This window comes from Maniola jurtina, chromosome 11, assembly GCF_905333055.1.
Source record: "Maniola jurtina chromosome 11, ilManJurt1.1, whole genome shotgun sequence".
In the NCBI taxonomy this organism is placed as follows: domain Eukaryota; kingdom Metazoa; phylum Arthropoda; class Insecta; order Lepidoptera; family Nymphalidae; genus Maniola; species Maniola jurtina.
In genome coordinates, this window is record NC_060039.1 from 14920989 (window position 1) to 14939463 (window position 18475).

Here is an 18475-nt window from a genome sequence, read left to right on the forward strand (position 1 = left end):
GTAGATCGCGATGGTAATATAAAACTTTCTCGGCGAACATGAAGAACGAAACGGTATGGAAGAATCTTCTATTGATGTTATGGTTATCACTTCATTTTAAATGAATATTAACCGAACGGAACGCACGCGGCATTTCTTACCAGCATTCTTCGGAATATAAAAAAAATCACGAGATTAGAGTTGTTAAGTTGGTAAATTCATCGACTTTTCAATAAAAGCATTTGGAAGCAAATAATTTCACTAAGTACTTTTACACATTCATTCATTAAGTACATCATAATAACTCCTCTCTGAATGAAAATGCTTTGGTCTATCACGCTAGTTAACAGAGGATTGGTACGAGCTTTACACACCTTGTAAAAATTATGTAGAACTCTGACTCATGCAGGTTTCCTCACGAAATTTTCCTTCACCATAAAAGCAAGTGATATTTAAGTAACTGTAAAAAAACGCACATAGCCCCGAAAAGTTGGAGGTGCGTGCTCGCAATGGACCCCAGACCGCCCCGACTAGGAGGTCGTCGTCCTAACCACTAGCCGACCTCCGCGATACCACCATACAGTCAGTTCCACAAAAATATTCCACTCGGTACATGAGATTTATACGTGAATTTTCTTGTTGCGAAAGCTAAGGACAAATCAATCAATCTGGGCTCCAAGTCTACTATTGCAATTGTGTTTCAGTTGTCTATCAATGACATCTTAATTGTTACTTTTAGCAATTTTGGTAGTCTACTAATTCAATGGCGTCACAATTGCTTTCCGATGGCGTGCCACTGACACTTCAATGACGCAATTGTAAATAGTTGGTAGTCCCGTACTTAATGACAAGCCAATGATCGAATGTATGCGTAGTCTGCTAATAGTTTGACAGCTGCAATGACCATTGAATCGCCAGTGAACTATCATTGATGTGCCATTGTGCTGTCATTGCTTTTAAGCCAGTGTTTGTTTGGTTTTACGGGTTTAACATCATGTTTAGCAATAGTTTGGGTATTTAGTTGTTATCTTTCTACGTTGTAAGGTGAACACCTAGGCATAATGTCTAGAATAAGATGGAATATTTTGGAATTGGCCAACGCGGTTGATACTCAGGAGTTGATATTGATACTCGCTTGCTAAGGAGCAATATAGACCCCTTTCAGGATATATCCTTTGTAAAAATGTTTCGCCTTGGGAAGGAAACTGTACAGGAGCTAGTGGAGCAGCTCACTCCACTTATTCCGAGACCACAACGGAATGATGGAATATTTGCGGAGACGAAGGTTAGAAAACAACTTCAAATTATCATTGCTTATCTCTAAAGGCATGGCTATAATCTAAGAATACATGAAGTTGGTAGGTATGAATGTAATGTATTACTGTTGCAGATTCTGATAGCCTTAGCATTTTATACACCATCTCATACCAGACATTAGTTGGGCAGAGTGCCCTCCACAGAAGACTGTGTCAAGAGCTGTGAGGCAAGTTACAGAGACACTCAATGCCAAATTTAACAAATATGTTAAATGGCCCATCCAGCATGACCGGAATGCCATGAAAGCTAAGTGAGAAATTCAACTTTTCCTAACTGTTGTAGGTTTCCTAATGTTGGTTGGATTTTCAGGTGACAGTGGCTATCCTCTGAAGAAAACAAAGATCACCCCAATCCTCAACACCATAGAGGGAACACCATAGCACAATTTTTATTTAATGCACTCAATAGACTGCACTCAATAGAGTTGAACTCTGTATAGTTTTATTAAATAAAATCCTGTTTGAGACAGTATATGAAAAAACCGGCCAAGTGTGAGTCAGACTTGCGCACTGAGGGTTCCTTACTCGGGTATTTTTCCAACATTTTGCATGATAAATCAAAAACTATAAAAATCTGTTTTAGAATGTACAGTAAAGCCCTTTTATATGATACACCACTTGGTATAGTTATCTTACTTTGAAAATTGAAACAGGTTTTCATTTTTTTTTAAATGATGTAACCACAAATTCGCGGTTTTCAGATTTATTCCTGTATTTGTGCTATAAGACCTACCTATCTGCCCAATTTCATGATTCTAGGTCAACGGGAAGTATAGGTTTTACCTACTTATAGGTATAACCTTTAGGTTTCTTGACAGACACGACAGATGGACGGACAGACAGACACAAAGTGATACTATAAGGGTTCCGTTTTTCCTTTTGAGGTACGGAACCCTAAAAAAAGGGTGTCCTAGACAAATAAACTATAGCAAATATTATAGTTTGATTGATAGGTGTTTTATTTACAAATTATTTTTTTCAGATGTTTGCTCCGAGCACATGCATTGCATTACAGTCAAATCACCACAGGCAAGATTGTGAATGCATGTTATATTTTGCACAGTATTGCAAACAAGACCAACGCACGTGCCTCCACTCATGCCTGTGGAAGCTCTTCATCTGCAACAGGTATGTGATTTAATTTTTGTTTATTCTTTAAAAAAAACAACAAATTTCCACAAATATGTTTATTCATTTAACATAAAAAGATTAAAATGTCCTTAATATATAAGAGTAATATTATTATGAATTAAACAACATTATTGTATATTTTAGGATGAACACAATTCAAGGGCCGAGAGTTGGAAAGTGCTATTGATGGACAGCATTCACAAAGCCATCGAGTTAACCAAGGTCTGCTTGAAGGTAGAGTGCTGCAGCAGGCTCTCATCAACAGGCTGTGGAGAAATGCATGAAATTAATAATAAATAATTGAAATAAATGATTATGAATTTTGACTAGACTTTGATTAGATTTTTAAAGAAAAAATAATATTTCTTTCCTATAATCCGCATAACTGTTTAGCGATTATAGCGAAACATAGGAATATTAATTTTTCTTTAAATATCATGGAATTCCACAATGTAATGTCTGTTTCTATTCAATATTTGATTAGATTAATATTGGAAACTCCAAGCATAGTGATTCATAATAATTTGCTGATCTGACACCATTACCAGAGAATTTTCCATTTAATTTTTTTGAACAGACACTAAATTGTACCTTGAATGTAGTCATCAGATTCTGATCCTGATAGCTGTTTTGTGGGACATTTCTGAAAACAATAAACTACTGTTTATTCAATACTAGAGGATGCCCGCGGCTTCGCCCGCGTGGATTTCGGTTTTTTAAAATCCCGCAGGAACTCTTTGATTTTTCGGGATAAAAAGTAGCCGATGTCCTTCCCCGGGATGTAGCCCATGTCTGTACCAAATTTCATCACAATCGGTTCAGCGGTTGGGCCGTGATAACGTAGCAGACAGACAGACAGACACACTTTCGCATTTATAATATTAGTATGGATAATATAATGACTAAATGTTTTTAAATATTAAATGAATAAAAAGGCAACCTTTTTCGAGGGGAATGCAACACTCGTTGCATCTCCTGCTCCTCCTGCTGTCCTGTTAAATACAGCAGCAAACTTTTCAATTGCTGCAGCCAGCCTAGCAGCAGCTTGGTTTGTTGCAGTCCCCAGTCTGACAATTGCTGCAGCCAAGTTCTCCGTCGCCTGGGCTTGAGCCAAAATGCGTCTGCATTTTGGCCTCGATATCTGCTCAAGCCTGGCCTGCGAACGCCGCTTAGCCAGGCTTTGCCCCGTCACTGGTGCGGTTGCAGTGACAGGAATGGCTCTCCAAATAGTCTAGCAGCGACGAAATCTGCTCCCCTACTACCCCATTTTCGCAGTCCCTTATAATATTCACACTTCACAGATTTAAATATTCTGTCTACCTAGGTAGGTATTCGCAAGTCGCCTCAAAAATCAAAAATCAAAATACTAAAATAATTGACATTTAATGTCAATTCGACAATTACAGATGAAATATAATTATTTTTGACATTTTATTTTTTAGATCGCACTTAAAATTTATCTTTTTGGCTTATTATGATAATTTTACTTAAGGCTTAATCTTTAAAACACAAATAGATAACATTTATAATCGAATCTAGCTTAAATAAACGTTTTTAATATGTATTATTTTTTTTGGACTCATTTCGGCAAACGCTTTTTGAGCAAATGGCAATACCAACTACAATGCAACTACAATCCAATTACAAGACCATCGGTCGACCATTGTGAATTTAGTAGACTACGAAATTGTGAACCAATGGTAATTGAATTAAAATTGCATTGTAGTTCAATGACAAATCATGTAAAATAGCAGACTTGGGGCCCTGATCGGAACTGATTGATTGCACGATCGCGGAATTGACAAAAGAAAGATGGTTGTCATTTGCAAGCAACTCTTAACAAAGGCAAAAATGTGTTTCCTTTTTTTAAGTACTGAAGTAGATTAAGTCAATGCTGATATTTGTAAAAATTCTATCAAAACGGTTCAGAATATGAATTCTAATTGGAATCCTTTCGACAAGTGCGACTTGCTTTAAATGATACATAGAGGGTTAAAGTAAACCAAGTAATCGAAGCACCAACCAAACTTTAGTTTTCCAGTGACAACAATAATATATTATTGTGAGTCATCGAGGAAGTTAACTTGTGCGCGGTTGTGGGGCGACCTTCGCGCTAAGTGACCACGTGGGCACCACTAACTAATAGCCAAGTTCAAGGATTATGTGTACCGAAATTATATGATTTGGCTTCTTTTTAGGGAAGCGTTATATAAGCTGAAGCCCAATTTCAAGCATTCGACCCCTGTTCAGCTAAATATTATAATGCCATCCCTTTTTCCTTTGTAGCAGATGACATATCTATGCGATTTTCAAAAAGGAGAGATATAAAGATTGTTTAACTAAACCATGGTAAATTGCTTGTGGAAATTAGGCATAAATCTTACAGATTTTAATGTTTTTCTATTGTTAAGACAATGACACCTCTAAAGTTATTTTGATAACGTGGACGCTGACAAAGGACACCATTAAATTAAAGCGAGCTATTGAGAGGGCTACGTAAGGAGTTCTTCCAAAGAGATTCGCAGGAGAAACAAGGTCACTGATATAACCCAAACCATCAGCGCATTGGCAGTAGGCAGGATATGCTTGACGTGGCACTGGGGCCCCACGCCGCGTAATCCACCAGGGTGTGACTGGCGGCTCCTCCCATCTCGCAACGACCAATGCAGGTACTTGCCACGGCAACCATGCCCTGTAAGTACTTGCACCAGCCGGTACGTCAGCACTCCATGCTAGGAGCGATAGCCGCTGGAGGCGAAAATTCTAGAGTGGACACCACGAACAAGTAAGATTAGTGTGTGGTGCTCTCCAGCAAGATGGACCGACGCTATACAGGGTGGCGGCAAGTAGCTGGATCAGGAAGACTGAGGGACCGGGTGTGGTGGTGCTTTTCGGGAAACGCTTATTGTTTAACATCACAGAACTTCTAATTTTCCTAAATCTGTGTTTAGCATTGTACGTCTGCAGGCTGAAATGATGATGATGCTTTTAATAAAAACTTTGTGAAGATGAAAGTACCTAATAGAGGATGAAATTTTGGCAGCGGTAAGCAGGTTTTCCTTATGGTTCTTCAATTTTTTTTAAATACTATCAACGATCGAGTAATTTGGTTAAAAGTCGAAAAAGAAAAAAACAGAAAGATTCTTAAAGCTTCGGTTTTGACTTCACTGGCAAATGTAACGCCAAAATCTCACTTTGTATACCAAATAGAAAACAACTAAATATAGAGAAAGGACAGCGTATTAATAATTCTGATTAAGCAAAGGAAGAAATTACTAACATCAAACAAGATGTGATGCTTAATCAAACTGAAATGAAACATGTAACGCTCAATATGACGTAACTTTGATAAATGCAAAGTAACTAGGAGTATGTAATTATTATGACTTTACATTTCACGCAGAAATTATTGAATTATTCGCTCCAGGGAACGCTGCGTTACCATAAATTACGCACATAACGTAAAATAAAATAAAAAACAATCACTTAAGCATGATAACAATTACTTAATTTAAATGTTACATTGCATTTCAAAAACATTACCTTCTGATGCAGAAGAAATAAATCATGAGACTTGGTAACTCGCAGTCAAAAAATATTGTTCTATCCACTATTATTTGTTTATGATAGTCGAAATAGCTTTTCTATTATACTGTCCCAATTTACATTCCTACAAAAGTGCAATATTAGCAACAAACAAAATAATGGTACTGCGATGATTTCCTGAGCTACTTTCTAGTGAATTAATTGATCAAAGGAATTGTCATTGCTTTGAGAAAAAGAAGCTCCAAAGGAACATAGAAGGATACATACTTAGAAGTAAAATAATACAACCATGTAATTTCTTTGCCAGTACCAATGTTTGGCTTTTAATTATTTTCACATAATGAACGGAGATATCCAGCTACAAGTATGTAATCACCTTGAGAAGCATAGTATGTGGAAGGTACGGTACAGCTATGGCTGTAGGATGTAACTGCATGTCGTCGATACCGTCACCAGTGACTCATTGTCCCATAATGGGGTGATCACGTAATGTGCCTTCGAGCAAAACGTGTTCTTGCAAAATACAATGTTCCAACCTTATCCAAAATTACTGTTCATAAAAATCGTTTTGACTAACTCGAATTCAATGTAACAATTTTATAGAACTAAATGATGCCAGCGATTTCATCCGCGTGGATTTTGGTTTTTAAGATCCCACGGGAAATCTTTGATTGTCCAGTATAAAAAGTATCTATGTCCGTCTTAAGGATGCAAGCTATCTTTGAGCTAATTATGACCGCAACTTCATACACATGGATTTAAGAATTTAAAAATTGTGGGCACTCTATGATTTTTCAGGGCTTAAAAAGGATGTGAAACACCTCTGTACCAGAATTCATTAAAATCGGTTAAAAGGATGGGTCGTAATAGCAGACAGACACATTTTCGCATTTATATTCGCGTGGATTTTTGTTGTTTCAGTAAGCTGCATCAATCTATCTCCATTACAATTACATCACACTTGAGATTATTATTATCTACATATCGATTATTGCAAGAATTGTTGTTATTGGCAAAAATTGCGTTCTGAAGCACACTCTACGACTACCTCCAGCTCCAGTAAGGCTGCCTGCCGCAACAAGGCAAAACAGCCTATGCCCAGCTGTGGACGCTTGCAGGCTGATGGGTTGGATTGGAATTTTAATTACATTCTTGCAAAAATTAGGTATTTTAGCCAATACTGAGTGGCAATCAATCGGAAAATTTGTGATTCGCATTTTCACGAATTCTCGCATTTAAGAGATTTTCACAACCCCATTATCAACAGCTTTGTTATAATAACACTGGCAAGTAGATTTGGAGGACGATTTCTAAATTACGTTTTTAAGACAGTTTAGTAAGACAGGTTGGATTATGCATTTTGCTGCAGCCATGAGCAATGTTCATGGAATATTTTAGCATACATTTGTACTGTAGCCTCTAATACCTTGTATAGTTAATATATTTGCATGTTTCGCAGACGAGAAACTCCACCAAAAATAGACTACATATCAAACAATGCACCGACGCAACGAACAAAAAGCAATGTGTGCAGCGACAGTGACGGGCTTACGGCGACAGGGCCGGATAAAAATACCCGTGCGAGCCGCCGGGCCGGAGCGTGACGTCAGCGCACCTGCACAGGCTGCCACACCGCACGGTGCCCGCTGCACGCGCCATTACCCCTGCCATGCCCCGGCCCAAGTGGGCCACGCGCACATACACTACCTGTCCCGATAACCTCGATCCTTTTACAAGTTCTTGTGAAGAGATAATCAGCTGTGAGCTGACCACACTGAAATGCGAAGACAACAGGCACGTGAAACGGAAAATGTTTAACTTCGCTCACATAGCATTATTTGTTCTGTTGTGTAACTGATATATTATAGCGCAACGGGTTGCGAAGCTGAAGTGGCAATGAGCAAAGTTCAAAAAACTGATGGACATTGGTCTCCCAAGATGCTAGAATGATGATGACCTCATATCGGAAAGCGCAGACATATCAAACGAGTCGCAGGGAGCCATTGAATTCAGACGACGCAAAATTGTGGCGTGTGGAGTGTGGAAGTCCCTACAAGAGACCTGCGAGTATGCCCAACGGTGGACGTCTATCGGTTGATAAAGATGATCGTGATGATGGTTTGTTTTGTTAAGTCAATATAGACATTTAACTTCGGTTGAGCTTAACTCTAAAGTACGCTTGCTAAACCTTTGAATCCCCATCGATCGTACAAGGCTACATCGCAATACACGAGGTCATTTTGTTCAAGGTCAAGATTTAACATAAGTTTTTGGCACATGTCTCTACAATCCGGTAGTAGGCTTTTGGAACTAACTACCTCCTCATACTCGTTGTTTAAATAACTCAATTGATAAAGTGATAATAATCAAATTAATAAGTCCAACAATAATGGAAGAGGTTAGCTAATAGATTCCAGGTTGTAAGTGATAAATGATAATAAACGACACCTAAGTTCTAGAGACATCACTGGTTAAGGTCGCCGATATGCGATGGGTGAGTCACGGCTTACCCATGATTTAAATGGCGTCTTACTGGCGTAATCTTATGACTCCATGCAAAACAACGTTATGGAACTTTTTGGTGAAGATGATCCATTGCCTAGCCTTGACTTAGTTTTGGTAAGAATTATCATCATCAACGACTTTCAGTCGAATTTTCAACTTTATCATCTCGTTATGTTCCAATTTTTAAAAGCAGACTTGCTAATTAGTTGCTTCTAATTTGTTCTCTGTATTTAAATACTGAAATAGATAATTTACTATGTTACCTATGGAAGTCCTAAATGAAAATAAAACATGTTGTTGCAAGGAAAAAACATTAGACGCTAAATATTAAGGACGTTCTTGGGTTTGACTTTCGAGCCAAAATATCCCCGACATATGAAAAAATTACTAAGTAACAGTTAGTAAAACAACTTGACTCCTAGAACCCATTTTCAACATTCAATTTCCCAAAAGATACAAGGGCTGTCTCTCGATGATTCTCGTTCGACGTTCTCAGAAATATAACATATTGTACGGACGTGCCCGGAAGCTTCTACGTTCTATGTCCGACTAAAAAGTTGAAAACTGAGATACATTTCACCCTCCAATCATATTATCAATGTTATTAGAACTAGAAAGATCCACCTTACTCCAATCTCAGACACAGAACAAAGACATTTGCTAGTCAAACTTACTTCAGTATAGTGAGTAGTTACTTTCTAAAATTTAATAATGAGAAGAAAGGAACAAATGCTCACCTGAGCAGAGAGACGCTGTTGACCTATTTAGAGAATGATAGGGCGAACATGACCCACAAAATTCTTTTACTAAGCCAACTCAAGTTTAAAAACTTATTGCTCCACATACCTACTTAGGATTGAAAATTGGCTAGCCTCACGTAAGCTCAAATAGAAATTGCATAACTAGTTATTATTATATTGAATTGCTTTGTGTGATAAATGTCGAAATTCCATAATAGAAAATCAATCCAATTTCTATGGCATGGGGGTGTTTAATTCGTCCAAGTATGGGGGCTATCACAGAATTCCCAGTGAGTCATCGTCCGTGGCGGTCGTTCTAGTAACCCCTGCCCTTGTTGTTAGTATCCTTGTAAAAACAATTTTTCAACAAGTATTAAGTTTTTCCAGTATCAAATGTCTCAAGCTTTTCTGTCTTCGATTAATTCGTAAAATGTCGCATATTTTCGAACATCAACATAACTTGTGTGCGATTTATGTTGGAATGGAGTGCAAGAAAAAAAAATAAAAAAAAATAAGAATCTTAGAGTCTATTCCGTCGTCCTAAGTGTGTAGATTTTTATCGATAGAAGTTATCTGTTCAAGTTGACACGAGTTCAGCTATAGACAGTGTGTCTGTCTGTAAAGTCGCGCGTGGAGTATCGATCCGGCCCTCGCTCGCCCTCACTGGTTTTATTGCTAATATGTCTGGCTAACTTACTCACTCCCGGAATATAGGAAACTCTGCAAGGAACCTCCGGTCACATTGAACCGTCTATTCCCATCCCCTCTTATTAAATCGATATGGAAAATATGCACGATAAAAACTGGCTGGTTACACTTAAAATGGTTTTATTAAGTACCAAATATAGAAAAACTACGCAACCTCCAATATGCTGTTGTCTTTGTAAATTACGCTTTCATTGTACAATATTATGATATATTATTAATACATATTATGGAAATCTTATCACAAAGTAGAGCCAAAGTAAATGCAGGATTTCGGAGTATTACGTGAGTTTGAAACACGCAACATGGAAATTTTTCCTTGCAATAAGACACGATGTTCGTGAATCAATTAAGAAAGTTAACGAACTGGGTTAGTTAGTTAGCTACAAAATTGATAACATTTGTATCTTGCCGTAATGCGAGTTTAATGAGTTGACTAGTTGCTCAGACAAGTAGCAAAGGTTAAATTACGTATGGTTGTGACCTTACGTGCAAGTAAATAGGGCGTAAGATGTCATGGCTCGAGTGCACAACGAGCACAAAGGGCGTAGTACGTTTTTGTGGAGAAACCAAGAACTGGGTCAATAGTGTTCAACCTGCATTTAAGTATCACTTCACAGCGAAACGTAGTCTGACTAAGCAAGATCCTATATCGCTTAGCAGAGACTTAATAGGAGAGTTTTAATGCACTAAAACATAAAAGTAGAGCATCTAACTACCTAACTAAATATCTAAACGGAAGTATGTACAATAATTTAAAGCCATAATTTATTAGATAATTTTGGCTGTCAACAGTAAACAGTCCTTGTTTGTTTATATGGAGCAGTTATATTATTATAATCCATACGGATACGTATAAAATATTATATGATTAGTATTTACATGTTTGCCAGACATCGTAGCACGCTGAGGTCGAGCCGGTCGATACAAACGACTGCGAATAAAAATACCATGGAATTTATATAATAAGCCAATGTCCGATGTATCACTGAAATGAAAAGTATTCAACTGCTGGAAACATTTTGACGCAATATTTTGACGCATTTGACGGAAGCTATCTAATTTAGAAACACGCATGTAATTCCGCTGTGACTAAATGAAAAATTCGAGTCGGGTGCGATTCAGAATCAGTGATATAAGCTCAACTGACGTAATACTTTAAACGTCTTCCGTGGAGATAACATTACAGGAAAGTGCTATCATAATATCCATATGAGCTCAAGGCTGACTCCTCAAAATTAATCTATTAGTTCTTTAAACTTACAGCTTATCGCGTCACTGTCAGATCCCATTGTGGAGTTTCTAAATTCACAAGTTAATCACAGAAAGATCAGCTCTTTTTTCCACGTTCACAGTCTTATCTAGTATCTCGGAAATCAGACCAACACGCGCTCTGAATCGACGGTCGGGCGAACGTGAGCTCGCCGCAAAGAACTTCCCGCTTGTGAGCGCTGAGCGATTCACAGCCGCTGCTAAAATTAGCTGTGCTGCCATAGTGCCACACTAGCACTGTACCTACTCAACACTTCGTCACTGCAACTGTACTGATGCTGTCTAAACTGAAACTGTGCCGATGGCTCCCATAGTATTATCTGCAGGATTGGTTACATGCACATTGTCAAGTTCAGGACTAAGAGCTCCAACAATCTATAACTCTCCAGGCTCTTGTTATATCTACTCTTACTTATCAAGATATTATTTCGGTCTTCATAAAGTTTTATCGCGTACACAATGTAGTCATAGTGAACGCTCTCCGATAAGATAACGTCCTGTTATCGGTCTCTTGTCCAGTTCACGGCATGAACGTACGAAATGTTAGCGGATTGTGCACCGAGTTGCAGGAGATGCAGGATACTAAAGTAATGATCTCATAGCAACACTCAATGGAACTTAACTACCAAATTGATTTCAAGAACGTCGCGGCTATGATTTGCATTTATGACTCAAGAGTCGAATAGACCTACGTGGTGTTCAAATTGTATTGAATTTATAAATAATTATGATGCAGTATTGCGATTTGCGGCATGTTAAAAGATTGAGCAACTTCTACGAAATTGAAAATTGATCCTGTGTACGTACAATAGTCTTAAATGAAATCCTTTCTCTTGATCATATTTGGGACTATATTAATTGTGGTGTATATAGTTTAGGTTAACAAAGACAATAGCATGTGTCAGATGGACATCAAGTGTAAAGTGACTTTGACAGACGACAGTGACAAGTGAAGAGACTGTGATTTGGCACGAAAGCAGCAAACATGTAACCACGTGAGTTCTAGGTTATAATAGTGGCGACGAGAATCTAAAAACATCTCAGTGATTAGTGCGTGAAAATAATAAATTAGGCCGGGATTACACGGAAAAACGGGTGCTAACAATGTCCGAAATAAGATTTCAGGAATTTAACATAAAGACCGACGAGTGGGAGTCGTACATCGAAAGGTTTGGTTTTTTTGTCGAGGCAAAAGGTGTGACGGATATTTCAAAACAGAAAGCAATATTTTTCGCATCATGCGGCGCAGATTTGTTCGGTTTGGTAAAATCATTAATTTTCCCGAAAAATATTAATCAGATTACTTTAGGGGAAGTAATCAATGTACTGAACAATCATTTTAGCCCACGACCAAATGAAATAGTGGAATCATTTAAATTTCACATGAGAAAACAGGACAAAAACGAGCATATGCCGGAATACATCGCAGCACTAAGAAAGATGTCGAAGTACTGTAATTTTGCAGATTTAGAGAGAACTTTGAGAGATAGATTGGTATGTGGGGTGTACGATACAAAATTACAGGAAAGCCTGTTAAAAAAAACAGGTTTAACCTATGAATTGGCAGTCGAGATGGCGTTACAGGCTGAGAAACGAGAAAAAGACCTAAAGGTCATCAATGTAAGTGAGGTAAAGGACTCAGAGCCGGTGGCAGGGACTAGTAAAATTAACAGTGAAGATGAAGCGATGGACGTGAGCACGGTGAAAGAGAGGAAGTCTTTCTGCTTCCGTTGTGGGGGGAATCACTTGTACAAGAAGTGCAGTTTTGCTGCGACAAAGTGCTTTAGATGTTTTCGGGTAGGCCACATTGCCCGAATGTGCTCGAAGAATAGAAAAGAGCAAGGGGAAGTGAAAGAAATAGATGAATTTATGAACGGCATGCACAGTGTAAGTGGAGCAGAGCGAGTGCCGCCTGTATTGGTCGAAGTCAAGTTGAACGGGAAGATAATACAGTTTGAAGTGGACTCAGGGTGCTCATACACCATTGTATGTGAAGACCAGGCCCGGGGCATATGGAATGGGGCATTGCCGCAGTTGACACCAACAAACCTAAATCTACACACGTGGACTTATAAGCCAGTACAGTTGCTGGGTAGTGTGGAAGTGCACATAGAATATGGAAAATTCAAGGGGCACTTGACATTGCTAATTGCAAGAGGACGGGGACAAAACCTGCTTGGAAGAAACTGGTTCAAGTGTTTAGGGATAACAATTGGGGGTATTAATTGTATGGAAGTCGACAGCCTAGCTAAGACCTTGGAGAAGTATGAAGAAGTGTTTAAGGAAGGATTAGGTGAATATACAGGACCAGAGGTAGAAATTACTTGTAAAGAAAATGTACAGCCAAGATTTATGAGAAGCCGCCCCATACCCTTTGCTATACGGGATAGAGTGTGTAGGGAGATAGACAGATTGGTAGAGACAGGCGTAATTGAACCAATACCGTTTTCAAATTGGGCCACGCCAATTGTTCCAGTACAAAAAAAAGATGGAAGCATTAGGTTATGTGGTGATTACCGGTTGACAGTCAATGCAGCGACTGAAACGGATACATATCCCCAACCAACAATTAATGAATCATTGTCAGAGTTAGCAGGTGGTACAATATTTTCAAAACTTGACCTGAAAGAAGCATATACCCAAGTAAAAGTTACAAATAATACAGCAAAAATGCTAACCATAAATACTCCAAAAGGCTTATATAAAGTGAAAAGATTACCATACGGATTAAAAGCATGCCCGGGGATATTTCAAAGGCTGATGGCCAATACATTAGCGAGCATAAAGGGGGTGACAGTACTCCTAGATGATATATTATTAGCAGGGAAAAATGAGGAGGAACACATTCAGATTTTAGATAAAGTGCTGCAGTGCCTCAAAGATGTAGGATTGAGATTGAATAAAAAAAAATGTGAAATAGCGACGGACAGGGTGGAATTTCTGGGATATGTGGTAGACAGGCTGGGCATCCACCCAAGTGCAAAAAAAATAAGCATGATAAGTAATTCCAGAGCACCTCAAAATGTGAAAGAGTTACAAGCGTTTCTCGGGCTGTTGAATTTCTATGAGAGATTTATAAAAAACAAAGCAACATTATTGGAACCGCTGCACAGATTGCTAGATAAGGATGCAAAATGGAAATGGACAAAGAAGGAAATGGATGCTTTTAATAAGGCTAAGTCTGTGTTGTCCAGTGAAGACACATTAATACATTTTGATAATACCAAGCCGGTAGTGTTAACATGTGATGCCTCCGAATATGGAGTAGGGGCAGTATTGGCTCACAGGATGGAGGATGGAAGCGAAAAGCCGATTGCTCTGGGATCACGAACACTAACTAAGGCGGAGAGAAATTACAGTCAATTAGATAAGGAAGCGGCGGCCATTATGTTTGGATTAGAAAAATTTAATCAATATTTATATGGTAGACAGATATTGATATATACAGACCATAAACCGTTACTAGGAATATTTAGCCCTAATAAGGCGATACCAAAAGTTTTATCACCTAGAATGATGCGATGGGCATTAAAATTGAATTCATATGATTATGAGTTGCAGTATAAATGTGGATCTAGCATAGTGGGTGCCGATGCACTGAGCAGATGGCCAATGGAGACTAGTGAGGAAAAAGCTCAGAAAATATCACCAGAGGTGTTGTTATTGGCCGAAAAACCTAGTGCTATAGAATATTCAGCTAAAGATATTGCAGACCAGACAGCAAGTGATGAAGTGATGGCAAAAGTTAAGTATTGGATCTTGCACGGTTGGCCAGATAGAGTTGAGGATGAAAGATTAAAAATATATTGGGTAAAAAGGAAAGAATTATCGATTAGCAATGATTGTATTATATGGGGAAGTAGAGTGGTTATACCGCCCCCTATACGTCAGCATATGTTACAGGGTCTACATGAGACACATGATGGTGTGGTGGTGTCGAAATCGATTGCTAGAAGTTATTTTTGGTGGCCGGGGCTAGACCATGAAATTGAGAGTTTAGTGGCAAACTGCGACAGTTGTCAGGTGCATCGGAACATGCCTCAAAGTACTGCACATTCATGGATTACCCCTGCCAGCCCATGGCAACGATTGCACATCGACTTTGCAGGCCCTGTGGACAACAGAATATTTTTAATAGTGGTGGATGCTCACTCAAAATGGCCTGAAGCTAAGGTTGTTAGAACTACATCAACTGAATGTGCAATTAGAGCACTGAGAGAAATATTTGCAGAACAAGGGCTGCCCGAGGTGTTGGTATCGGATAATGGGACGGCTTTTACATCTGCAGAGTTCAAGAAGTTTATGCAGAGCAATGGCATAAGGCATATCTTAACCCCTCCATATAGCCCATCATCAAATGGTCAAGCAGAGAGGACTGTACAATCAATCAAAAATAAACTCAAGATTATGTCAGGTGGCAACCTAGAAGTTAAGTTGCCTAGGTTATTATTTGGTTTGAGGACAGCGCCAAGTACGGTTACAGGAAAGACACCAGCGGAAGCGTTAAATAGAAGACGATTTCGAACAAGGTTTGACATAATACATCCATTCTCAAGGAAACCAGTGGCAGATAATCAAATAGAAAGCAACAAAGAAGTCCCTGTAAGAACTTTTAAAATAAATGATAAAGTATGGCTACGGTCTTACTCACGAGGGCGAAAGTGGGTGAAAGGTGACATCTATAGGCTGAAAGGACCGGCAAGGTTTTTAATCAGAATAGAGAATGGCCCAGTGGTAACCAGGCACATCAACCAGATACGAAGGCGAGATGCAGACAGTGAGCTGAGCCCAGAGGAGATGCGGGACAGGTTAGGGATACCCCAGGAAGCAGTGGTTACGTGGAAGGGGGGAATAATGAAACATTAGTTAATGCAATAATAATAATAAAAAGACTAAAGGGGAAGGTATGTGGTGTATATAGTTTAGGTTAACAAAGACAATAGCATGTGTCAGATGGACATCAAGTGTAAAGTGACTTTGACAGACGACAGTGACAAGTGAAGAGACTGTGATTTGGCACGAAAGCAGCAAACATGTAACCACGTGAGTTCTAGGTTATAATATTAATATAACTAGCTTATGCCCGCGACTTCGTGTGGACTACACATATTTTAAACCTCTATTAAGGGGGTAACCCTTAGGGATCGAATTTTCAAAAATGCTTTCTTAGCTGATGTCGACGTTATAATAGCTATTCCTGCCTTTCAGCCCGATCCATCCAGTAGTTTGGGCTGTGCGGTGATAGATCAGCCAGTCAATCAAACAGTCACCTTTTCCTTTTATTATACTGAGATAATAAAATATAGAGCGATATGCTAGATGAGATCATACGAATGTGATGGTAGCGCCGCCGTCTGAGGCAGGGTCGTGAGTGCAGCGAGTGAGAGGCGGCGGAGTGCGGAGGCGTGCTTTCAGCAGATGCCGTTAGCGCTGGCGGTCATCGCTCTTGCCGCTCCGCCAGCTCCACGCCGCCACCTCTGCACCCTTCCACCCACCCCTCTACCCTCCGACTGAACGACTCCGCAACAATGCTTTTGTTTCTATCGTTCATTGCTAGTTTATGTTTCAATGTATCTGGCTTGCATTTGGTTTCTTCTATGCGTGGCAGTCATTATTTTGGAGACAATATGACGCTGGAGCCAGTCGTGTACTTAATGAGGTTTAATGGCTGGTTCTCAATAGGTAGTTAATTATGCATTCCGGAGCCTTTTGTTACTCAGAAGGCTTCGTCATCTGTCCGAGTTTTTCTAGTCACGGTTGAAATAATTTTGCCTTGAAATTCGGCTGCCTCCTAACAATTGATCAGGTGGGTGAAGTACGAATTCTATCATAAGAAAAACTATTGAGATGGAGCGTCAATCTACATTATCACAAAAACATAGTTACCTACGATGAAATCACAAACTAATGCTTCCAAACAGACACAGGCTCGTAGCTCCGGTTGCTATTGATCGCTGAAACATTCCAGTCGAGAACTCCAGAAGTGGAAAAGTCTCGCCTGTGACGCAACTTGAAAGTGTTTCACTATAAATGTACCTCGTTACAGATTAACGAGGCCGTATAATGCATACATATAAACAGTAAAAAGCTCACCCAGTCCCATCTGGCAGAAGATGACCTCGGCCTCGATCACGTGTGCGATGGGGGCGCGCGGCGGCTCGGGCGCGGGCTCCGCCGGCGGCTTCCGACTGGGGGGCTCGGGCTGAGCTTGCACCGGCGCCGGCTTCGGGGGCTCCGGCTTCGGGGGCTCTGGCTTCGGGGGCTCTGGCTTGGGCTCCGTCGGCTTCGGGGGCGCCACGGGTTCTTCCTTCCGCGGCGGCTCGGCCTCGGGTGCGGGCGCGGACGCCGCCGGGGTGAACGCGGGCGCGGACGCTACCGGAGCGGGCGTCGGGGCGAGCACCGGCGTGGGGTCGAGGGCGACCGGCGGGACGGGCTCGGGCGCGGGCGGGCGCGGCGGCTCGGGGCGGTGCAGCGGCGACTCGCCTGCCGTGTCGGCGTCGGACTCGCTGTCGGTGAACTTGTCGGCGAGCTGGTCGCGCTCGGCGGAGGGCGCGCGCGGCGAGTCCACGAACTCGTCGCGCTCCATGTCGAGGAAGCTCTGCGTGGCGTGGCGCGCGGCCGCGGGCGGCGCCGCCTCGCTCTCGTCGCGCTTCAGGTGCTCGAAGTCGTCCGTGGAGTCGTGCTCGCGCTTCAGCGCCGCCTCGGGGCGCTCCTCCGCCGGAGCGCCGTCTCCGCTCGCGAGCCCGGCTATCAGTTTGTCCGCTTTGTCCATGCTTAAGTTTTAATAATTTAAATAAAGACTAGAGGAAAGTGATCGATAGAGTTAGCGAATGCGGTAGCGCGAACCAGGGGTGGAGCTCGGAAGAGTGCGGAGGGCCGTCGTGGCCGTGTCGAGCCGAGGTGCACTGAGGTCTGCGCCGCTCGCCGGCTGCCGCTGCACGACGTCACTCACCACGACAAACGGTATTACTCATCGCAAAAGGCCATACCGTTCGATCGAGCGGGGGCGGCGCTGTTTGCCGGCGAAAAGTTTCTTAAAATATTGTACAAAATCTAAACGACCACTAGAATAAATATTTATTTGGGTAAAAATATTTTCTAAAGTAAAATGTATTTCTTCGTAAAGACAATTACGTCTAGGATATCGCTAACGAGTTTGAAAAATTGTGGAGACTGGAAATGGAGAGTTGAAATTATTGACAAGATTTTACTGGAGAACTGCTTTACCGTCTTTCCGTTACATACCGTTCAATAACTACTTACTATCTAACTAAAACCGCT

The 18475-nt window shown here is 40.6% G+C and overlaps 1 protein-coding gene and 1 long non-coding RNA gene across 6 annotated transcripts in view; one reads left to right on the plus strand and one right to left on the minus strand.

Annotated features, from left to right (window-relative positions):
• LOC123869850 (reticulon-1-A) overlaps positions 1-18380 on the minus strand; it is a 43542-nt gene extending 25162 nt beyond the window's left edge. For 2 of the 5 annotated variants that reach the window (XM_045912919.1, XM_045912916.1), the window contains exon 1: positions 17288-18380. In XM_045912919.1, the coding sequence (XP_045768875.1) occupies positions 17288-17966 (679 nt within the window). In that variant the 5' untranslated portion in view covers positions 17967-18380. Of the gene's footprint in view, positions 1-11186; positions 11380-17287 lie in introns of those variants that run through there. The other 3 variants (XM_045912923.1, XM_045912922.1, XM_045912917.1) reach the window with 2 other exon arrangements.
• Positions 923-2310, plus strand: LOC123869874. Its single transcript, XR_006796969.1, has 3 exons — positions 923-1264; positions 1370-1546; positions 2278-2310. It is a non-coding gene; the product is annotated as an uncharacterized LOC123869874 (long non-coding RNA).
• Positions 18381-18475: the final 95 nt, after the last annotated feature.